The sequence below is a fragment of the Coregonus clupeaformis genome, chromosome 16 (assembly GCF_020615455.1).
Source record: "Coregonus clupeaformis isolate EN_2021a chromosome 16, ASM2061545v1, whole genome shotgun sequence".
Lineage (NCBI taxonomy): Eukaryota > Metazoa > Chordata > Actinopteri > Salmoniformes > Salmonidae > Coregonus > Coregonus clupeaformis.
In genome coordinates, this window is record NC_059207.1 from 10,875,588 (window position 1) to 10,900,405 (window position 24,818).

The 24,818-nt window shown below is 46.5% G+C and overlaps 1 protein-coding gene across 2 annotated transcripts in view; it reads right to left on the reverse strand.

Moving 5' to 3' along the window:
• frmd3 (FERM domain containing 3) overlaps nucleotides 1-24,818 on the reverse strand; it is a 62,585-nt gene that overhangs the window by 22,632 nt on the left and 15,135 nt on the right. Inside the window, exons 2-10 of one of the 2 annotated variants that reach the window (XM_041900290.2) lie at nucleotides 24,037-24,141; nucleotides 21,965-22,007; nucleotides 19,045-19,123; nucleotides 8,261-8,358; nucleotides 6,952-7,075; nucleotides 5,129-5,216; nucleotides 3,542-3,630; nucleotides 3,363-3,426; nucleotides 3,108-3,140 (exon numbers count right to left, since the gene is read on the reverse strand). In XM_041900290.2, the coding sequence (XP_041756224.1) occupies nucleotides 3,108-3,140; nucleotides 3,363-3,426; nucleotides 3,542-3,630; nucleotides 5,129-5,216; nucleotides 6,952-7,075; nucleotides 8,261-8,358; nucleotides 19,045-19,123; nucleotides 21,965-22,007; nucleotides 24,037-24,141 (723 nt within the window). The remainder of the gene's footprint in view (nucleotides 1-3,107; nucleotides 3,141-3,362; nucleotides 3,427-3,541; nucleotides 3,631-5,128; nucleotides 5,217-6,951; nucleotides 7,076-8,260; nucleotides 8,359-19,044; nucleotides 19,124-21,964; nucleotides 22,008-24,036; nucleotides 24,142-24,818) is intronic. The other variant, XM_041900291.2, reaches the window with a different exon arrangement.

Below are 24,818 nucleotides of genomic sequence, written 5' to 3' on the forward strand. Positions count from 1 at the left end.
TTAGGGAGATGGGGAGGTGGGCAGGCGAACACTTTGTGCACTTCCAGCACTAAGCAGTTCTTAAAAGGCCCCGGGTGTGAGGGAGTTTATGGGCAGAGCTGGGGATAAGAGGGGGATCAATTCCAGTAAAAGTCCAGTTATCTGCTCTGTGTCTGGTAATATGATCAGCAGATCAATGGTGTCTGCAGCATTACAGAGTACAGAGCACAGAGCACAGACTTTCCCTGGCCTGGACAGAGACTTAACGACTGTAACAATGGAACACTAATACTGACAGAGACTTAACCACTGTAACCATGGAACACTAATACTGACAGACACTTAACCACTGTAACCATGGAACACTAATACTGACAGAGACTTAACCACTGTAACCATGGAACACTAATACTGACAGAGACTTAACCACTGTAACCATGGAACACTAATACTGACAGAGACTTAACCACTGTAACCATGGAACACTAATACTGACAGAGACTTAACCACTGTAACCATGGAACACTAATACTGACAGAGACTTAACCACTGTAACCATGGAACACTAATACTGACAGAGACTTAACCACTGTAACCATGGAACACTAATACTGACAGAGACTTAACCACTGTAACCATGGAACACTAATACTGACAGAGACTTAACCACTGTAACCATGGAACACTAATACTGACAGAGACTTAACCACTGTAACCATGGAACACTATTACTGACAGAGACTTAACCACTGTAACCATGGAACACTAATACTGACAGAGACTTAACCACTGTAACCATTGAACACTAATACTGACAGAGACTTAACCACTGTAACCATCGAACACTAATACTGTACTATAAGATAAAATAAGATTTGGTGATGAATTTCCACATTCCCATGCTGTAACACTTTGGTTGTATTCCAAATGGCATCCTATTCTCTATATAGCGCACTACTTTTGACCAGAGGGGCCCTGCTCTATAAAGGGAATAGGGTGCTATTTGGTATGAAGCCTGTGTCACAGTCTAAAATGTATTAACGCAGCTGTTGCACTGATACTGTAAATGGTACAGTATGCTTAACTGTCTGGGGCGTATCAACGGTAAGAAGAGTGTAAGGAGGATTTATACATCTGGAGGTTCAGGGTGGTCAGCCACAGTGAAGTGGTTATTATACGCAACACGCATGTGCGGCAGTGGCCGTGTGTGGGCTACAAGTGTGTTCAGCTAGCAGGACTGTACGTTCAGGGGAGTTTTCATGGGACCACAACATGTGTTAAACATGTTCAATGGTACATCATCTCCATGTGAAGTTGGCAGAGATGAGGGCAGAGTGAGATCATGCAGTGGCACAGGGTATAAACTGTTCCAGGAAGAGCGGAGACTGCGGATCGATGCATGATTAAATCATAATAAGATACATCTTACTGCACTAAGCACTCACACACACACACACGCACGCACGCACACAGACACACACAGACATACAGACAGCCACACACACACACAGACACACACAGACATACAGACAGCCACACACACACACACACCAAGGAAAACAAACAGTTCAGCAAACCGCCAAACTGTTTAATTAATTAAGGACATAAAACATAAAAAGAAGTTATTACATAATAAGATACTAATAAGATTTGATGGATGTATGTTTTTCTGCAGTAAAGGGAATTGTCACAGAGTGCTCCATGCTATAGGGTGATGATGGTCAAACCAAATGGTCCTGCACCACCATCACCAAAGAGCAGTCCAACAAAAACTCAAATCAAATGAACCAAACCCAACTCGGAGGAGAACCGCACAACAACCACAGGAGCGAAGAACGGAGAGGTTTTTCGAGTTGTGGAGAATGTGAGAAGGTTTGGAAGGGGTCAGCATTAGGGTGTTGGGGGGGATGCAATGGTGTGTGTGTGTTTTTACTCACCAGTGATGGATATGAACACACAGAGAGAAGAGACAGAAACACAAAGATAAAACTGCATCTTCAGCCAGACAGACCAACAGACTACAAGCAAAATGAGCTGCCATAAAGCGGTCTGAAATGAGGTGCTGGGCAGTTGAGACGGGCACTTTGTAGCAATGACATGTCCAGCTGTTGACTTAGATCTTTGTTTTAACCCATGGGTGACTCCAGTCCTCAGGGGCTCCTGAGTGTCGGCTGGTTTTTTATTTTGCCTGGCACTTAATTGACCCGTTTATGTCACTCATTGCTCAGAGTGCACACACCTGGTTTATGTCACTCATTGCTCAGTGCACACACCTGGTTTATGTCACTCATTGCTCAGTGCACACACCTGGTTTATGTCACTCATTGCTCAGAGTGCACACACCTGGTTTATGTCACTCATTGCTCAGTGCACACACCTGGTTTATGTCACTCATTGCTCAGTGCACACACCTGGTTTATGTCACTCATTGCTCAGAGTGCACACACCTGGTTTATGTCACTCATTGCTCAGTGCACACACCTGGTTTATGTCACTCATTGCTCAGTGCACACACCTGGTTTCCCAAGAAACAGCAGACATTCAGGCCCCAGAGGACCCAATTGAATGTTTTAGTGAGAGTACAATGCACCTGTGTGTGTGTGTGTGTTTGTGTGTGTGTGTGTGTGTGAGTGTGAGTGTGTGTGTGTGTGTGTGAGTGAGTGTGTATGTGTGTGTGTGATTTTAAAGCAGCAGGCTAAACCGTGAGACAGGACTAAACATTAACTAGAGCTGAGCAGAAATGTATCTGTCTAGATCTCAAGCATGAGGCAGGACAGGCAGCCAATGGCAGAGTGGAACTACAGCACAGACAGAGATAATGGCCAATAGAAAGATAGAAGGAAGACATCTTTATAGAGTATATAGAGCGTGAGGCCAGTTCTGAAAACATTACATCCATTGAATGGCTCACAAAGACTATCTGTGGTGCATGTCAGTTGGTTGTAGCTGGCTAAACATCACTTATTACTACAAACCACCTTCCCTGAGACCTGTTGATTTTCTCAAACAGGAGCAATGTCATGTAGAATGACTTTGGGGCTCTGATTCGACTATAGTTCCATTCTTAGTTGATTTTAGGCATGGGAGATGTCAGGGCAGGGGTGTGGGGCTAGACATTATACACCCACCATGTTACAGTGCATCCTGCCCGTGAGAGAGATCTGAAACAGTGCAACAAATTACTCTCTCACACACATCTCACATTAGAAATACAGAGACATTCACACCTACGGTATAAACGTAAACACACAGAGTAGAACATAGAGACACAAGAAGTGACTAATATTATACTACAGAGTTATGTTGGGGAAAATTTCTGGTAGGAAATCTATTTTGAAAATCTATTTTTGTGTTTGCAAACACAATGAGATTTTGTGACATACCTCTTTCTGAATTCCAATGACATAGAATGTTTTCCCTTCAAACTTCAGTTTGTTGACATCAGCCCTAGAATCGTAAACAACAGTAATTATGAGACTGAAGAATCAGACCACTGCTGTTTTGGTAGTTAAGAGGTCATAGGTTAGAGGATATAGGTGAGAGGGGAGAGGCGAAGGGTTACCATTTGAGCAGGTGGATTCTCTTGTTTCCCTGGAACACCACAAACCCAGTGGCGGTAAATCCCAGGAAGGCTGTGGATCCTGTGAAGTCCTGCAGACACACACACCAATGCTCAGTGAAGGTAGAAGTTACCCATGTATACCAATCAGGCATGCGCAGACAGCTGCTGAGGAGGCGGTCTCACTGTTTACCACCGCAGCAGGCTGAAAATGACTCGTCTTCCTGACTACACTTTGTTCCAATGCAAGCCTCACTGTCATATAGTCATGTATCGTTCCCCGAAAACAACTGTTGGTTGCTCACAATGTAAAGAGCTTTGTGATTTATATCTCTAAATTTATATTATTATTATTAACCACAGATCTAGGATCAGATAAGCTCACCCCCAATCCTATCCTTATCCATTACAGGGATTAAATAATATCTGACTCTGGACCAGAGGTTGATGGAATCGTCTACCTGCCCCTTACTAGATCACAGGCTGAGGCAGCAAAACTTGGCATTCTGGCATACAGGAAGACTGTATCCCAGAATGTGAAGTGTTGTCGCAATGGCAATGGCTACTCTATAAAAATTGTTCCCATAGACTTCTACAATGAAAATGTATGTAAAACATAAAGATAATTCAAATCCATGGGAACATATGATATATAATCCTCTTGATAACATATGAACCAAAGCCAATTTCATACAGTAGACTCCTGCCAAGAGTCTACTAACTACTGTATCACCACATGCAACCTCCCTCTGCAGCACAGTAAACATGTAGTCCGCTCACATCAAACATTCAAACCGATTTGATTTCAATTTCTCTGCCAATCGTAGCTGATTTCACACTCAGTCCTTTTTCTTTCTGATTGGACGATTTGTCTCTCTGTTGAACACAGTCGCCTTCTGATTGGACAGTGTGTTTCTTAATGAGCGGAACATGACGTCTGTAATGGAGACTGTGTTCTGGCTGCAGTAAATGGACGGTGATACACTGACAGCTGCAGTTAATTCCTGAATTAAAAGGTCTTTATGACACAAGCAGAACAGATAAGCGAATCCTCAAACAAAATAAATTAAATATCTCCTTTAATCAGCTTAGAGTGCTTTGATACCCTGGCTGTCAAGAGTTTCCCATTCACACGGTGAGTCACTATGGCTGCGTTTACACAGGCAGCACAATTTTGATATTTTTTCCACTAATTGGTCTTTTGAGACCACTGTAAAAAAAAGATATGAATTTGTCTGCCTGTGTAAATGAAGCCAGAGAGGATGACACAGAAGCAGAGGAACACAGTCTCCATTACAGCCGTCATGTTCCACTCATTAAGAAACACACTGTCCAATCAGAAGGAGACTGAGTTCAACAATAAACAAACCGTCCAATCAGAAAGAAAAAGGACTACGATTGGCCGAGAAACTGAAATCAAATTGGTTTGAATATTTGATGTGAGCGGACTACATATTAATGTGGGCTGACAACTCCATACAAGCTGTTTAATCAATCTTACACTCATTGATTATAAGTCACAGTGGCTACACTGGAATAAAGGACATTGAAATAAAGGTGAGAGTTTAGGGGAGAGGTGGTGGGAGGTACCTTGCAGGGGTGAGGGTCCACTCCGTATGTCTCCAGGTTGTGTGCCCTCTGGAGGAGATGAAGCTCGGCCAGAGCAGAACACTGCCCCCTGTGGGATAGGAGGCCAGTTAGCAGCAAACCTGCAGGCTGGTTATACACAATGGGTTAGAGGGCACAGTTATTACCCCAATATAAACTGCTTTGTGTTTGAGCTGAGTGCTCCATAAACACAAATCATGTCTGTGAGTGCTAAAGTAATGTCAGAGTAATACAACTATAATGTAGAATGATATTCTAATGCTAGCTTTACATTTCTCTTGTTGTCGTTAGCTCAGTGTTAGCCCATCTCTAGATTGCCAGAGATGTTGCTCAGCAGCTTGTATTTGGAGCAATGACACTCTGCTTATGTTCATTAGTTGAAGTGGTGCTTGGCAAAGCACCTAGGTGACGCATGCTGCTGCTCAGCGATGGGCGGCTGCCTGCTGTGGGCTCTAAATCAACCTGCCTGAGCCTCAGTTTCTATTATAACGCCTGTAAACACAACCCTCTGGTCCCAGCCAGCCAGCCCTCTGGTTCCAGCCAGCCCTCTGGTCCCAGCCAGCCCTCTGGTCCCAGCCAGCCCTCTGGTCCCAGCCAGCCAGCCCTCTGGTCCCAGCCAGCCAGCCCTCTGGTCCCAGCCAGCCAGCCCTCTGGTCCCAGCCAGCCAGCCCTCTGGTCCCAGCCAGCCCTCTGGTCCCAGCCAGCCAGCCCTCTGGTCCCAGCCAGCCAGCCCTCTGGTCCCAGCCAGCCAGCCCTCTGGTTCCAGCCAGCCCTCTGGTCCCAGCCAGCCCTCTGGTCCCAGCCAGCCAGCCCTCTGGTCCCAGCCAGCCAGCCCTCTGGTCCCAGCCAGCCAGCCCTCTGGTCCCAGCCAGCCCTCTGGTCCCAGCCAGCCAGCCCTCTGGTCCCAGCCAGCCAGCCCTCTGGTCCCAGCAAGCCAGCCCTCTGGTCCCAGCCAGCCATATTACACCATCTGGGACAGGGACATGGGATCAGCAGTGGCTTTATGTATGTGTGTGTGTGTGTATGTGTCTGTTTGTGTTTGTGTGTGTGTTTGTGTGTGTCTGTGTGTCTTGTTTGTGTGTGTGTGTGTGTTTGTGTGTGTCTGTGTGTCTGTTTGTGTGTGTGTGTGTGTGTCTGTTTGTGTCTGTTTGTGTTTGTGTGTGTGTGTGTGTGTCTGTTTGTGTGTGTGTGTGTGTGTGTGTGTGTGTGTGTGTCTGTTTGTGTGTGTGTGTGTGTGTTTGTGTGTGTGTGTGTCTGTTTGTGTGTGTGTTTGTGTGTGTCTGTGTGTGTGTGTGTCTGTTTGTGTGTATGTGTGTGTGTGTGTGTGTGTGTGTATGTATGTGTCTGTTTGTGTGTGTGTGTGTGTGTTTGTTTGTGTGTGTGTGTGAGTGTGTGAGTGTGTGTGAGTGTCTGTATGTGTATGTATGTGTCTGCATGTGTCTGCCCCCCTCAGAGTCAGAGATATGGTTAGATCAGCTGCTGGAGTCGATGATGTGTTGTACAGCATCGCTTCAGTGCACTATTTATGATGTGCTGGCAAACAATTAAAAAATGCAGGTGTAGCAAAAAATGTAATAGGTTGTAAAACCATCTGGGACCCTATTTTTGTTTTATAGCAGCAGAGAAGAAGAGAGGAAGTGTGTAAAAAATTAAAATAAGGAAGCAAGTCAGTAAAATCGGAGTAAAATTCTGCTGATGTCATGATGCCATCTTAGTGTTTACAGTTGATGCTGTTGTGTTCAGGTGTCAAGGTGTCTAGGTGTTGTAGTTGTTAGATGCTGGTTAGACTACAAATCCCACATTACCTCAGCTCGTTCTTGTGGATGTCGATGATCTTCCTCTCCAGTTTGAGCGACTGCTTGGGGAACAGTTTGAAGTCTTGGATGTAGTCTGGCGGGTGTTCGTCTTGGTCATAGTCCCCTAGTTCAGCTGGGAAGGGTTTTGAAATGGTTAGCAGAAGGTTATGAAACGGTTAGCAGAGGGTTATGAAATGGTTAGCAGAGGGTTATGAAATGGTTAGCAGAGGGTTATGAAATGGTTAGCAGAGGGTTATGAAATGGTTAGCAGAGGGTTATGAAATGGTTAGCAGAGGGTTATGAAATGGTTAGCAGAGGGTTATAAAAAGGTTAGAAGAGAGTTATGAAACGGTTAGCAGAGGATTATAAAACGGTTAGTAAAGGGTTATAAAACGGTTAGCAGAGGGTTATGACACGGTTCACAGATGGTTATAAAACGGTTTGCAGCGCAATGTACCTCTAGCTTTATTACAGACTAATCCTGCAGCTAACACACTTCACTTTACTTAACAGCCTAACAAGGCATGCATGGGGACTCGTTCTCATTAAACAGAAGTACTGATAACGACCAGCAGGAAGCCCTGTGCTGTAACTCTGTCAGTTAGGTTTGTGTCCCAAATGGCACCCTATTCCATACATAGTGCACTACTTTTGACCCTGGTGAAAAGCAGTGCACTAAATAGGGAGCGGGGGTGCCATTTGGGACGTATCCTTAGATACCTCAGATCACTTCATCATATTCTCCTCTCTAGGGAGCCCAACCAGTCAGAAGAGTAGGGGCTAAGATATACTGTATGTTGTAACAGACATGGGGATTAGCTAGTGATATGACATAGTTCAATCCTTTTGGAACCCACATCAAACACTACCAGCCTTAGCCTCTCACTGTGCTGTTAATTGGCACTGTGGAGTTGTTCAGGGATGGTTTGATGTGTGTCAGCTTAAGGATGGATGGAATAAGACTATAGTGTTGAGGTCTATTACTCTGGGCTGCTGTCAGGTTGTATTACTCTGCCGCTGGTAGCGTCCGAGTAGGGATGAGAGATCTCAGCTCGGAGAGTAGGGCCAGTGTTCAGATTGGTTACTCAGGGAGCGTTTGAGTAGAGATGAGAGATCTCAGCTCGGAGAGTAGGGCCAGTGTTCAGATTGGTTACTCAGGGAGCGTTTGAGTAGAGATGAGAGATCTCCGCTCCGAGAGTAGGGCCGGTGCTCAGATCGTTTGAGAAGGTACTCGTACTAATGAGTCTGGAATCACAGCGAATCTATTGTTAATTGCTGTGCATGTAAATTAGGGTGATGATGTCAGAGCGGGGCTCACCCTGTACGATACAGGCCCCCAGGTAGGCTGCGTCAGCGAAGGGGCACAGGAGACGACCGTGGTAGACGTCCCTCTTCAGCTGCAGATACAGCAGATACCTGCACAGAGACGTATACAGGGGTCAACCACAGACACTGTGCCTGCTTATAGACACATGGTTACTCAAGATACACTGTAGCCTGCCGTGCTGCCTGCATATAGTGCATTCGGAAAGTATTCCGACCCCTTCCCTTTCTCCGCATTTTGTTACGTTACTGCCTTATTCTAAAATGTATTAAATTACTTTTTTTCCTCATCAATCTACACACAATACCCCATAATGACAAAGCGAAGACACGTTTTTTGATTTATAGATAGAGCTGGCCGCCCGGCCAAACTGAGCAATCAGGGGAGAAGGGCAAGAACCTGATGGTCACTCTTACAGATTTCCTGAGTTCCTCTTTGGAGATGGGAGAACCTTCCAGAAGGACACCCATCTCTGCAGCACTCCAACAATCAGGTCTTTATTTTAGAGTGGCCAGACAGAAGACACTCCGCAGTAAAAGGCACATGACAGCCCGCTTGGAGTTTGCCAAAAGGCACCTGAAGGACTCTCAGACCATGAGAAACAAGATTCTCTGGTCTGATGAAACAAGATTGAACTCTTTGGCCTGAATGCCAAGCGTCACGTCTGGAGGAAACCTGGCACCAAACCTACGGTGAAGCATGGACAAGACAACGCAGGAGTGGCTTCGGGACAAGTCTCTGAATGTCCTTGAGTGGCCCAGCCAGAGTCCGGACTTGAACCCAATCAAACATCTCTGGAGAGACCTGAAAATAGCTGTGAAGCGACGCTCCCCATCCAACCTGACAGAGCTTGAGAGGGTCCGCAGAGATGAATGGGAGAAACTCCCCAAATACAGGTGTACCAAGCTTGTAGCGTCATACCCAAGAAGACTCGAGGCTGTAATAGCTGCCAAAGGTGCTTCAACAAAGTACTGAGTAAAGGGTCTGAATACTTATGTAAAAACCTGTTTTTATTTTGTCATTATGGGGTATTGTGTGTAGATTGATGAGGGAAAAAAACAATTTAATCCATTTTATAATAAGGCTGTAACGTAACAAAATGTGGGAAAAGTCAAGGGGTTTGAATACTTTCCGAATGCACTGTACATAGAGAAGCATCACAAACTAATGATCATACTCAATCATCATAATTGTCACACTTTACAGTCGTTGTCAAAAGTTTTGAGAATGACACAAATACTAATTTTCACAAAGTCTGCTGCCTCAGTTTTTATGATGGCAATTTGCATATACTCCAGAATGTCATGAAGAGTGATCAGATGAATTGCAATTAATTGCAAAGTCCCTCTTTGCCATGAAAATGAACTTAATCCCCAAAAAACATTTCCACTGCATTTCAGCCCTGCCACAAAAGGAGCTTTTAATGGAGGGTGGTGCTTGAAATCATTGTTCTTCCTCTGTTAACCATGGTTACCTGCAAGGAAACACGTGCCGTCATCATTGCTTTGCACAAAAAGGGCTTCACAGGCAAGGATATTGCTGCTAGTAAGATTGCACCTAAATCAACCATTTATCGGATCATCAAGAACTTCAAGGAGAGAGGTTCAATTGTTGTGAAGAAGGCGTCAGGGCGCCCAAGAAAGTCCAGCAAGCGCCAGGACCGTCTTCTAAAGTTGATTCAGCTGCGGGATCGGGGCACCACCAGTGCAGAGCTTGCTCAGGAATGGCAGCAGGCAGGTGTGAGTGCATCTGCACGCACAGTGAGGCGAATACTTTTGGAGGATGGCCTGGTGTCAAGAAGGGCAGCAAAGAAGCCACTTCTCTCTAGGAAAAACATCAGGGACAGACTGATATTCTGAAAAAAGGTACAGGGATTGGACTGCTGAGGACTGGGGTAAAGTCATTTTCTCTGAAGAATCCCTTTTACGATTGTTTGGGGCATCTGGAAAACACCTTGTCCAGAGAAGACAAGGTGAGCGCTACCATCAGTCCTGTGTCATGCCAACAGTGAAGCATCCTGAGACCATTCATGTGTGGGGTTGCTTCTCAGCCAAGGGAGTGGGCTCACTCACAATTTTGCCTAAGAACAAATCAAATCAAATCAAATCAAATTGTATTGGCCACATGTGCCGAATACAACAGGTGCAGACATTACAGTGAAATGCTTACTTACAGCCCTTAACCAACAGTGCATTTTTTAAATAAAACAACAACAAAAAAGTGTTGAGAAAAAAGAGCAGAAGTAAAATAAAATAACAGTAGGGAGGCTATATATACAGGGGGGTACCGGTGCAGAGTCAATGTGCGGGGGCACTGGCTAGTTGAGGTAGTTGAAGTAATATGTACATGTGGGTAGAGTTAAAGTGACTATGCATAAATAATTAACAGAGTAGCAGCAGCGTAAAAAGATGGGGTGGGGGGGCAGTGCAAATAGTCCGGGTAGCCATGATTAGCTGTTCAGAAGAATTATGGCTTGGGGGTAGAAGCTGTTGAGAAGTCTTTTGGACCTAGACTTGGCACTCCGGTACCGCTTGCCGTGCGGTAGCAGAGAGAACAGTCTATGACTAGGGTGGCTGGAGTCTTTGACAATTTTGAGGGCCTTCCTCTGACACCGCCTGGTATAGAGGTCCTGGATGGCAGGAAGCTTGGCCCCAGTGATGTACTGGGCCGTACGCACTACCCTGTGTAGTGCCTTGCGGTCAGAGGCCAAGCAGTTGCCATACCAGGCGGTGATGCAACCAGTCAGGATGCTCTCGATGGTGCAGCTGTATAATTTTTTGAGGATCTGAGGACCCATGCCAAATCTTTTCAGTCTCCTGAGGGGGAATAGGCTTTGTCGTGCCCTCTTTACGACTGTCTTGGTGTGTTTGGACCATGATAGTTCATTGGTGATGTTGACACCAAGGAACTTGAAGCTCTCAACCTGTTCCACTACAGCCCCATCGATGAGAATGGGGGCGTGCTCAGTCCTCTTTTTTTTCCTGTAGTCCACAATCATCTCCTTTGTCTTGGTCACGTTGAGGGAGAGGTTGTTATCCTGGCACCACACGGCCAGGTCTCTGACCTCCTCCCTATAGGCTGTCTCATCGTTGTCGGTGATCAGGCCTACCACTGTTGTGTCATCGGCAAACTTAATGATGGTGTTGGAGTCGTGCCTGGCCATGCAGTCATGGGTGAACAGGGAGTACAGGAGGGGACTGAGCACGCACCCCTGAGGGGCTCCCGTGTTGAGGATCAGTGAGGCAGATGTGTTCTTACCTACCCTTACCACCTGGGGGCGGCCCGTCAGGAAGTCCAGGATCCAGTTGCAGAGGGAGGTGTTTAGTCCCAGGATCCTTAGCTTAGTGATGAGCTTTGAGGGCACTATGGTGTTGAATGCTGAGCTGTAATCAATGAATAGCATTCTCACGTAGGTGTTCCTCTTGTCCAGGTGGGAAAGGGCAGTGTGGAGTGCAATAGAGATTGCATCATCTGTGGATCTGTTGGAGCGGTATGCAAATTGGAGTGGGTCTAGGGTTTCTGGGATAATGGTGTTGATGTGAGCCATGACCAGCCTTTCAAAGCACTTCATGGCTACAGACGTCAGTGCTACGGGTCGGTAGGCAGGTTGTCCTTGGGCACGGGGACTATGGTGGTCTGCTTGAAACATGTTGGTATTACAGACTCAGTCAGGGACATGTTGAAGATGTCAGTGAAGACACTTGCCAGTTGGTCAGCACATGCTCGGAGTACACGTCCTGGTAATCCGTCTGGCCCTGCGGCCTTGTGAATGTTGACCTGCTTAAAAGTCTTACTCACATCGGCTACGGAGAGCGTGATCACATAGTCATCCGGAACAGCTGGTGCTCTCATGCATGCTTCAGTGTTGCTTGCCTCGAAGCGAGCATAGAAGTGGTTTAGTTCGCCTGGTAGGCTTGTGTCACTGGGAAGCTCGCGGCTGTGCTTCCCTTTGTAGTCTGTAATAGTTTTCAAGCCCTGCCACATCCGACGAGCGTCAGAGCCGGTGTAGTACGATTCAATCTTAGTCCTGTATTTACTCTTTGCCTGTTTTATGGTTCGTCGGAGGGCATAGCGGGATTTCTTATAAGCGTCCGGGTTAGAGTCCCGCTCCTTGAAAGCGGCAGCTCTACCCTTTAGCTCAGTGCGGATGTTTCTTGTAATCCATGGCTTCTGGTTGGGGTATGTACGTACGGTCACTGTGGGGACGACATCATCGATGCACTTATTGATGAAGCCAGTGACTGATGTGGTGTACTCCTCAATGCTATCTGAAGAAAACATGTTCCAGTCTGTGCTAGCAAAACAGTCCTGTAGCTTAGCATCTGCGTCATCTGACCACTTTTTTATTAACCGAGTCACTGGTGCTACCTGCTTTAGTTTTTGCTTATAAGCAGGAATCAGGAGGATAGAGTTATGGTCAGATTTGCCAAATGGAGGGCGAGGGAGAGCTTTGTATGCATCTCTGTGTGTGGAGTAAAGGTGGTCTAGAGTTTTTTTCCCTCTGGTTGCACATTTAACATGCTGGTAGAAATTAGGTAGAACGGATTTAAGTTTCCCTGCATTAAAGTCCCCGGCCACTAGGAGCGCTGCCTCTGGATGAGCGTTTTCCTGTTGACTTATGGCCTTATACAGCTCATTCAGTGCAATCTTAATGCCAGCATTGGTTTGTGGTGGTAAATAGACAGCTATGAAAAATATAGATGAAAACTCTCTTGGTAAATAGTGTGGTCTACAGCTTATCATGAGATACTCTACCTCAGGCGAGCAAAACCTCGAGACTTCCTTAGTATTTGATTTTGTGCACCACCTGTTGTTTACAAATATACACAGACCGCCACCCCTTGTCTTACCGGAGTCAGCCGTTCTATCCTGCCGATGTAGCGTATAGCCCGCTAGCTGTATGTTATCCATGTCGTCGTTCAGCCACGACTCGGTGAAACATAAGATATTACAGTTTTTAATGTCCCGTTGGTAGGATAACGTCATATTAGGTCATCCAATTTATTTTCCAATGATTGAAGATTGGCTAATAGGATTGATGGGAGCGGCAGTTTACTCGCTCGCCGTCGGCTCCTTACAAGGCACCCCGACCTACGTCCACGATAACTTTGTCTCTTCCTCATGCGAATGACGGGGATTTGGGCCTTGTCGGGTGTCTGTAGGATATCCTTCGCGGCCGCCTCGTTGAAGAAAAATTATTCGCCCAATACGAGGTGAGTAATCGCTGTCCTGATATCCAGAAGCTCTTTTTGGTTATAAGAGACGATGGCAGAAACATTATGTACAAAATAAATTACAAATAATGCGGAAAAACACACGTAATAGTACAATTGGTTAGAGGGCTGTAAAACGGCAGCCATCTTCTCCGGCGCCATTTCAGCTGCAACACAGCCATGAATAAAGAATGGTACCAACACATCCTCCGAGAGCAACTTCTCCCAACCATCCAAGAACAGTTTGGTGACGACCAATGCTTTTTCCAGCATGATGGAACACCTTGCCATAAGGCAAAAGTGATAACTAAGTGGCTCAGGGAACAAAACATCTACATTTTGGGTCCATGGCCAGGAAACTCCCCAGACCTTAATCCCATTGAGAACTTGTGGTCGATCCTCAAGAGGCGGGTGGACAAACAAAAACCCACAAATTCTGACAAACTCCAAGCATTGATTATGCAAGAATGGGCTGCCATCAGTCAGGATGTGGCCCAGAAGTTAATTGACAGCATGCCAGGGCGGATTGCAGAGCTCTTGAAAAAGAAGGGTCAACACTGCAAATATTGACTCTTTGCATAAACTTAATGTAATTGTCAATAAAAGCCTTTGACACTTATGGAATGCTTGTAATTATACTTCAGTATACCATAGTAACGTCTGACAAAAATATCTCATAACACTGAACCAGCAAACTTTGTGAAGACCAATATTTGTGTCATTCTCAAAACTTTTGACCACGACTGTACATGACATGAATGATCTTCAACACAAGTATCATTTATAAACAACATTGTATGGTGGTAGAACCATGTCATGACCCATAAAAACAGTATCCACAAACACGGAACATTTACTAAAAGCATTTTTAAAACCAATGTGCCATTGCCATTAATTATACAAAAACCGAGATCCGTTGCTATGGGAATCACCCCTACAAGAGATCGGTTACCATGGCCACCTCTACCACAGTTACTATGGAGACGGCTTCAATAGTTACTACTGTGCAAATGTGTCCCCTGTTACTCGAGAAACGACGACAAACCATAGACATCTGTTACCATAGAAACTATGGAGAGTGGCATTGTCCCGAAAACTTCCAGAGGCAACTGACAACCTACAAAATCACGTCAGAAACAAACACGCATGCACTCACACACACTCACCCACAGATGCAGGGAATAAACCCGAGCAAGGCCGATTAAAAGAAAAGCATGAAAAATTCAATGGAACTAAAAAGCCGACTGAGTCTCAATGGGTTTATTTATAGAGGCTGTCTGGTATACCTACAGCTACCTTGGATTAGGAGCAGGAGGCAGCGCAATAACCTCTACACATATTCACAAGGAATAATAGACTATCACTATATTCCTCAGCTCTCCCTAAAACAAACTTTAAAATCTCTTTAACATAACATCCATTCAAATGTAGTATGTCTGTAACACACTCCATATCAGATCCCCATATCTCCTCTTCTCAAAGACCATGTTACTCTTTTCTCTGTGATGTAACTATCCCTAACTATTGGCCTCTGGCTCTCTTTCTAGGACTTGTCATGTGGTTGAATGTGTGAAGTCAACCATTCACTCAGATTACTATGGGGACAGCACATTGATCCACAACAACAACACAGCCCTCCACTGTTGCAACCAGAAACACTGTACAGACTAGTAGAACGAATACAATCCAATATAGAATCTTCTATTAAATGCATGTCCAGTTCTGACATTTTTTGTACTGTATTTCACTACTGTATTTCATTACTGTATTTTCTATGTAATAGTCTGGAATGTATTTACTGTACTGATACTCAGTCAGACACATTTCCGAGTGGCTCTGAGACAGTCTACAGCCCCGAGACCATGTAAACCATGCAGCCCATAGAATGACATTTATAACATTGAATTCTAGGATGTATGCGATGTAGATCTCCATAGCACCCTATGATACTGTACTACATCATGTTAGACACTGAGAGAGCTTAGACTCAGAGGCCTCTGTGTATGCTCCAGTGACCAGTGCCATGTGTCACTAATGGCCATGTTCTAATGCTGCTGTCTGGGGTTGGAGAGCTTTACTTCTGCCCCTCGAGGTCCACGCTCCACCCCCAACCCCTAGACTCTCAAACTCTGTTCCACGGCACTTTACCTCTAGAGCTAATGGTGCTCTTACCTCCATGTCAAATAGCACTTTACACAACAGCCAGAGATGTGAAACACTGAGAAGGAGCAACTGAAAGGGAAAGGAGGGAGGGAGGGATAGATGGAGGGAGGGATAGATGGAGGGAGGGAGGGATAGATGGAGGGAGGGAGGGATAGATGGAGGGAGGGATAGATGGAGGGAGGGAGGGATAGATGGAGGGAGGGAGTAGATGGAGGGAGGGAGGGATAGATGGAGGGAGGGATAGATGGAGGGAGGGAGGGATAGATGGAGGGAGGGATAGATGGAGGGAGGGATAGATGGAGGAGGGAGGGATAGATGGAGGGAGGGATAGATGGAGGGAGGGAGGGATAGATGGAGGGAAGGAGGGATAGATGGAGGGAGGGATAGATGGAGGGAGGGAGGGATAGATGGAGGGAGGGATAGATGGAGGGAGGGATAGATGGAGGGAGGGATAGATGGAGGGAAGGAGGGATAGATGGAGGGAGGGAGGGATAGATGGAGGGAGGGATAGATGGAGGGAGGGAGGGATAGATGGAGGGAGGGATAGATGGAGGGAGGGATAGATGGAGGGAGGGAGGGATAGATGGAGGGAGGGAGGGATAGATGGAGGGAGGGAGGGATAGATGGAGGGAGGGATAGATGGAGGGAGGGAGGGATAGATGGAGGGAGGGACAGATGGAGGGATAGATGGAGGGAGGGATAGATGGAGGGGAGGAGGGATAGATGGAGGGAGGGAGGGATAGATGGAGGGAGGGAGGGATAGATGGAGGGAGGGATAGATGGAGGGAAGGAGGGATAGATGGAGGGAGGGAGGGATAGATGGAGGGAGGGATAGATGGAGGGAGGGATAGATGGAGGGAGGGAGGGATAGATGGAGGGAGGGAGGGATAGATGGAGGGAGGGATAGATGGAGGGAGGGATAGATGGAGGGAGGGAGGGATAGATGGAGGAGGGAGGGATAGATGGAGGGAGGGATAGATGGAGGGGAGGGATAGATGGAGGGAGGGAGGGATAGATGGAGGGAGGGAGGGATAGATGGAGGGAGGGAGGGATAGATGGAGGGAGGGATAGATGGAGGGAGGGAGGGATAGATGGAGGGGAGGGATAGATGGAGGGAGGGATAGATGGAGGGAGGGAGGGATAGATGGAGGGAGGGAGGGATAGATGGAGGGAGGGAGGGATAGATGGAGGGAGGGATAGATGGAGGAGGGAGGGATAGATGGAGGGAGGGATAGATGGAGGGAAGGAGGGATAGATGGAGGGAGGGAGGGATAGATGGAGGGAGGGATAGATGGAGGGAGGGATAGATGGAGGGAGGGAGGGATAGATGGAGGGAGGGAGGGAGGGATAGATGGGAGGGAGGGATAGATGGAGGGCGGGATAGATGGAGGGAGGGAGGGATAGATGGAGGGAGGGAGGGATAGATGGAGGGAGGGAGGGATAGATGGAGGGAGGGATAAATGGAGGGAGGGAGGGATAGATGGAGGGAGGGAGAGGGAGGGATAGATGGAGGGAGGGAGGGATAGATGGAGGGAGGGAGGGATAGATGGAGGAGGGATAGATGGAGGAGGGATAGATGGAGGGAGGGAGGGATAGATGGAGGGAGGGAGGGATAGATGGAGGAGGGAGGGATAGATGGAGGGAGGGATAGATGGAGGGAGGGAGGGATAGATGGAGGGAGGGGATAGATGGAGGGAGGGATAGATGGAGGGGAGGGAGGGATAGATGGAGGGAGGGATAGATGGAGGGAGGGAGGGATAGATGGAGGGAGGGAGGGATGGAGGGAGGGATAGATGGAGGGAGGGAGGGATAGATGGAGGGAGGGATAGATGGAGGGAAGGAGGGATAGATGGAGGGAGGGAGGGATAGATGGAGGGAGGGAGGGATAGATGGAGGGAGGGATAGATGGAGGGAAGGAGGGATAGATGGAGGGAGGGAGGGGATAGATGGAGGGAGGGATAGATGGGGAGGAGGGATAGATGGAGGAGGGAGGGATAGATGGAGGGAGGGAGGGATAGATGGAGGGAGGGATAGATGGAGGGAGGGATAGATGGAGGGAGGGAGGGATAGATGGAGGGAGGGAGGGATAGATGGAGGGAGGGAGGGATAGATGGAGGGAGGGAGGGATAGATGGAGGGAGGGAGGGATAGATGGAGGGAGGGAGGGATAGATGGAGGGAGGGAGGGATAGATGGAGGGAGGGAGGGATAGATGGAGGGAGGGATAGATGGAGGGAGGGAGGGATAGATGGAGGGAGGGAGGGATAGATGGAGGGAGGGAGGGATAGATGGAGGGAGGGATAGATGGAGGGAGGGAGGGATAGATGGAGGGAGGGATAGATGGAGGGAGGGAGGGATAGATGGAGGGAGGGAGGGATAGATGGAGGGAGGGATAGATGGAGGGAGGGATAGATGGAGGGAGGGAGGGATAGATGGAGGGAGGGATAGATGGAGGGAGGGATAGATGGAGGGAGGGAGGGATAGATGGAGGGAGGGATAGATGGAGGGAGGGATAGATGGAGGGAAGGATAGATGGAGGGGAGGGAGGGATAGATGGAGGGAGGGGAGGGATAGATGGAGGGAGGGGAGGGATAGATGGAGGAGGGAGGGAGGGATAGATGGAGGGGAAGGAGGGATAGATGGAGGGAGGGAGGGATAGATGGAGGGAGGGAGGGATAGATGGAGGGAGGGAGGGATAGATGGAGGGAGGGAGGGATAGATGGAGGGGAGGGAGGGAGGGATAGATGGAGGGAGGGAGGGAGGGATAGATGGAGGGAGGGAGGGATAGATGGAGGGAGGGAGGGAGGGATAGATGGAGGGAGGGATAGATGGAGGGAGGGATAGATGGAGGGAGGGAGGGAGGGATAGATGGAGGGAGGGAGGGATAGATGGAGGTAGGGATGGAGGGAGGGAGGGAGGGAGGGATAGAGAGATGCTTCACAGCTCAGATGGAGAACATGCAGCATGCAGCATGCTGGGAGAACAGGTTCATAATGATCACAGTAATCACTGAATATGCTTGAGAGTGTGTAATCACAAAGCCCCACTCTCTCTCTCATGTCATGTCTCGAGCAAAAACAGCTTTTCAGGTGTTTGTGAAAGCAAAGATGGGTAGAAAGCATTTTTAACATGTTACAATTCAATTACAATAAAATGTGTTACAGTGTAATTATTGTATTTCCAATATGTTTTTAACATGTTTTTAACATGTTCCGGCAGGGCTGGGAGGGAGCAGCAGTTATCCTAGGATCGCCTGCCAAATGTCCATGAAATAAAACCAGAGAAGGCCATCATCAAACACCCTCCTGTCTGCTCGCTTAGACAGCCTCAGATAATGTAAGGAACCAGTCATACTGTAGGGAATAAAATAGTGTTTTCTAGCCAATCAGCATCAAGGTCACTACCTGGTGAGCTCCTCTTTGATCTTCATTGGCTCGTGAGGGTAGAATTTGACCCTGAAGCACATTGTGTAGGGCTGCTGAGCTGTAAAAAACGGACACAAAAAAAGAAGCGTGAGAAAAGAGATAAAAGAGGGAAGAAGAGAGGAGAGAAGAGGGAGAGAGAGAAAATAGACAGAGTGAGACTATTTTTGATCATTCATTTGTTAATGATCATGACTGTAATCACTCATACACACACAGGAGGTATTTTAACTGCTAGCGATGAGCAGGATTCTCTCACACACACTAATGAGAGAAAGATGAACCAGTGTGCTTTTTTAACTCTATATTCTGATCCTATGCGGACCCTGGTCAAAAGTAGTGCACTATATGTGGAAATAGGGTGCCATTTCGGACGCACGCCATGATTGATAGGTTGAACGACAGGAAGTCATTACTGAGTGCCAGTGTTGGCTGAGTTGACTGAAGTGCCCGTATATACCAGCTGAATTCTCAGTGGCATTATCTGGAGAAACAGACAGAAGATAAATAATAATAAATACAAAGATCCTAAATAACCTGAGCTGCTTATTCCTGAGTCTTGCGGAATAGAGTGATATTTAATAACATCCTACTGCCAAACACACACATAAGTAGGCACGCACACAGGCAAGCACACATGCACGCACACGTACACACACACATAACGTGTGAAGCAAACTCGCCAGAGAGATATGGGAAGTGTCAGTTCAGCTCAGACATATCAAGAGCCCACCCTCCATTTGTCATCCTCTCAATCACTCCCACATTCTGTCTATACTGTACACTTCCCTTACAAGTTCTCTGTCTATCTTTAACTCCGTACATATCTCATGTCTTCTCATTCTCATCAAATCTGATCTCACTATCTGTCACCGTCTCTTTCTCCATCTGCCCCTGTACTCCCTCTCTCTCTATCCGTACTCCCTCTCTCTCTATCCGTACTCCCTCTCTCTCTATCCGTACTCCCTCTCTCTCTATCTGTACTCCCTCTCTCTCTATCCGTACTCCCTCTCTCTCTATCCGTACTCCCTCTCTCTCTATCCGTACTCCCTCTCTCTCTATCCGTACTCCCTCTCTCTCTATCTGTACTCCCTCTCTCTCCATCCGTACTCCCACTCTCTCCATCCGTACTCCCTCTCTCTCTATCCGTACTCCCTCTCTCTCTATCTGTACTCCCTCTCTCTCTATCCGTACTCCCTCTCTCTCTATCTGTACTCCCTCTCTCTCCATCCGTACTCCCACTCTCTCCATCCGTACTCCCTCTCTCTCTATCCGTGCTCCCTCTCTCTCTATCTGTACTCCCTCTCTCTCTATCCGTACTCCCTCTCTCTCTATCTGTACTCCCTCTCTCTCTATCCGTACTCCCTCTCTCTCTATCCGTACTCCCTCTCTCTCTATCTGTACTCCCTCTCTCTCCATCTGTACTCCCTCTCTCTCTATCCGTACTCCCTCTCTCTCTATCTGTACTCCCTCTCTCTCTATCTGTACTCCCTCTCTCTCCATCCGTACTCCCTCTCTCTCTATCCGTACTCCCTCTCTCTCTATCTGTACTCCCTCTCTCTCTATCCGTACTCCCTCTCTCTCCATCCGTACTCCTTCTTTATCTCCTATTGCACATGTTCTAGAGCTGAGCGCATGAGTAATAGTTTCTTGATTAATTTATGCTCTGGGAGAAAGAGAGCGAGAGAAAGATATATTGAGAGAGTGAGAAAGAGAGAGAGAGAGAGAGAGAGAGAGAGAGAGAGAGAGAGAGAGAGAGAGAGAGAGAGAGAGAGAGAGAGAGAGAGAGAGAGAGAGAGAGAGAGAGAGAGAGAGAGAGAGAGAGAGAGAGAGAGAGAGACAGAGAGACAGAGAGACAGAGAGAGAGAGATGAAGTTCATTGAGAAATTAAACACGTAAATCTACTAAATCCTGTTTATGCCCACCCATTCAGCTCTGTATCCACAACACTGTCCATAACCAGCGCAGGAAGGATTTAATAAACACACATAAATACTGTCCAAATCCACACAGCCTGTTCGATGGTCGCAGAGATTAATGCACACCAAATCCAACAACATTCTCACTATTCTGTCTTGGATTGTTACATTTATTTCAGTGTACCGTTTGCTGTCAGTGTTCTGTCTGCTGTCAGAGTTCTGTTTGTTTCAGTGTTCTGTTTGCTATCAGTGTTCTGTTTGCTGTCAGTGTTCTGTTTGTTTCAGTGTTCTGTTTGCTGTCAGTTATGTTTGCTGTCAGTGTTCTGTTTGTTTCAGTGTTCTGTTTGCTGTCAGTGTTCTGTTTGTTTCAGTGTTCTGTTTGCTGTCAGTGTTCTGTTTGTTTCAGTGTTCTGTTTGCTGTCAGTGTTCTGTTTGTTTCAGTGTTCTGTTTGCTGTCAGTGTTCTGTTTGTTTCAGTGTTCTGTTTGCTGTCAGTGTTCTGCTTGCTGTCAGTGTTCTGTTTGTTTCAGTGTTCTGTCTGCTGTCAGTGTTCTGTTTGCTTCAGTGTTCTGTCTGTTTCAGTGTTCTGTCTGTTTCAGTGTTCTGTCTCGTTCAGCATTCTGTCTGTTTCAGTGTTCTGTCTGTTTCATTGTTCTGTCTCGTTCAGCGTTCTGTCTGTTTCAGTGTTCTGTCTGTTTCAGTGTTGTGTCTGTTTCAGTGTTGTGTCTCGTTCTGTCTGTTTCAGTGTTCTGTCTGTTTCAGTGTTCTATCTGCTCTGTCTGTCAATCTATATCTTGATCTATGCTCTGTTTCAGTGTTTTAGGGATGTCTCTCTGTCTCCTTGTTTTACTGTTGTAGGGCTTGACCTAAGGCTTGTTTCCCACTTCGGAGAGGAGCGTAGGCCACGTCCCCAGTGCCGCATGGGCACCCATACAAACACTATGGCCACATCAAACACACAGAGAGAACAGAGGGGACACTTACACTTCATCTGCTTCACTATGGGCTTATTGGGCTCCAGCCAGTGCTGAGAGAGAGAGAGAGAGAGAGAGAGAGAGAGAGAGAGAGAGAGAGAGAGAGAGAGAGAGAGAGAGAGAGAGAGAGAGAGACAGAGAGAGAGAGAGAGAGAGAGACAGAGAGAGAGACAGAGAGACAGAAAGGGAAAGAGACATGGGGAGAGATGTTAAAAAAGGTTGTTCGTTGCTCTGAGCACAGCAGAGTGTGTGTGTGTGTGTGTGTGTGTGTGTGTGTGTGTGTGTGTGAGTTGGCATCAGGGAGAGGCTTTATAAACATGATTATATGTCAAGTGCATATTAATATTTAATTAACACGTAGCATGTTGAGGTGTAGTATAAGTATCGGTATAGACCTTGGATTGAGTTGTAATGGTAGTGTAAGGTGCAATGGCCAGGGTTTTTACTGTAGATTAGTTTTGTGTGTGTGTGCTGTCATCATCACCACTGTCCTGCTAACAGAATGTCAACTCTTCCTTGTGTTCAGCGCTTGGCAACCAATCTCCAAGGCAACAGAAACATGTATTAAAAACGTCAATAGAACAGCATAAAGAAGGGTCAATAATTTACTGGTCGGATGCCGAGAGACTTTCCGCCACAGCACGGAGACATTGCACATACACCGGGATAAACACCGAGAGACTGTTGCTATGGCAACCCTCAACCGAAATGAGCCGTCATGAGTTCAAATACGATTTCAGACAAAACATTTGCTAGTCATTCTGACATGGTGGACCTCCGTTTTATCATACTGACCAAAAGAGCACTGTTCTTTGGTTAATCTCATTCCCAGGTACTTCCGCCCACCTGGGGGTTATTCATTGGTTGACTATAAGAGAGAGAGGTGTTGTTGATTGGATGAACAGTAAGCTTGTCTCTCAGGGAGGTGTATGTGCTGGCCAAAGGTAGGCAGCTTTGTATAATGGTTAACTGATGGAATTAGAGTGCTCGTCAGGACACCAGGACAGATTAATTGGATGACTACCTAAAAGGAGGGATTTGGGGTAATGTTCGGTTGTGTCTGGCCCATCTCTGATGATGATGCTGGGATATTTATTTCCTGTGTATCATGATCAAAGAGAGAGTGATTCTGCCTGGAGTGATTCTGCTTATATCAGAGGGGCTGGGTACAGCAGAACTCACGCTTCAGTCTCGTATGGATTAATAAAGTATTCTTCTTCTTCTTGAGCACTCGCACTCACACACACACACAAACACACACCTGTCAGGTTGACACGTGTGTGTTTGTGTGTGTGTGTGAGTGCGAGCGTATACGTGCATGTCCTCTGTAGCTCAGCTGGTAGAGCACGGCGCTTGTAACGCCAGGGTAGTGGGTTTGATCCCCGGGACCACCCATACGTAAAAATTTATGCACACATGACTGTAAGTCGCTTTGGATAAAAGCGTCTGCTAAATGGCATATTATTATTATTATTATATTATTATTATATTATTATTTACGTTTATTGACATGAATCCTGCCCTAGAGGCAGAACTGTGCGGTTTCTGCTAGATGGGCAAGCTGCAAAGTACAAATTGGCTATATTATCGTAGGAATTCATGAAAACTAAAATGTGCTTTTTGTTCTTAATTTAAGGTTAGGGGTTAGGCATTAGGATTAGCAGTGTGGTTAAGGTTAGGTTTAGGTTTCAAATCAGATTTTTATGACTTTGTGCTTGTGCAAAATTGTGACCACTCTGCAGAGCTGCCTCCAGTACATGAGTCATCTCAATAAATGCCAACCTGCCACAATGTCAGCGTGTGTTAAAGTGATGCTCCAGAGCTTTTGTATAATTTCAGCCAGAAAATGTTACATATTTGTGTACTATGGCATCCATTTCTTATGTTACATCCTGCAAAAAAAAGTTGTAAAAAAAAATGTGGGGTGCAATTCGTATTTCTTAGAAATTCAAATTCGTACAATATGTTACGAATTTGTAAGATCCCGGACTGCATCTTTAAGTGTTAAACAGAATATCACGCAATGACTGAGAACAGTTATGAGTTGTATATTTGTCAATGTATGTGTGTATCTATCCATACCCTCTGTTTCTCTGGGTCGACATATCTGATGCCAAAGTAGTCCTTCTCCAGGAGGCTGTAATGGTTACACACATGATCCACTAGGAACTGGCCCTTGGTTTCTCTCTGTGGGGAAAAACACAACAAACTGTTATTACAGCACACTCAATATCAGGGATATATACAGCATTTGATACCATAATTAGGTTAGATATGTAACACTATTGGAATGATAAAAGTGTAGAATGTGCAGATTTGCACCAGTTATTTAAAGCAGGAATAAATCAGGAAACAGTTCTACACACACACACACACACACACACACACACACACACACACACACACACACACACACACGAACACACATACACACACACACACACACACACACACACACGAACACACATAAAACACCAACATACTCAATCACAACAATACACTTACATGGTAATTCCCACCACACTAGTGTCCACCCATCCTGCTGACTCCCAACTAAAGCTGTTTGTAATGGCTGTTCTGTTGGGAGATATTATAGTTCCCTGGTCCTGTTGGGAGATATTCTAGTTCCCTGGTCCTGTTAGGAGATATTCTAGTCCCTGGTCCTGTTGGGAGATATTATAGTTCCCTGGTCCTGTTGGGAGATATTCTAGTCCCAGGTCCTGTTAGGAGATATTCTAGTCCCAGGTCCTGTTGGGAGATATTCTAGTCCCAGGTCCTGTTAGGAGATATTCTAGTCCCAGGTCCTGTTGGGAGATATTCTAGTCCCAGGTCCTGTTGGGAGATATTCTAGTTCCCTGGTCCTG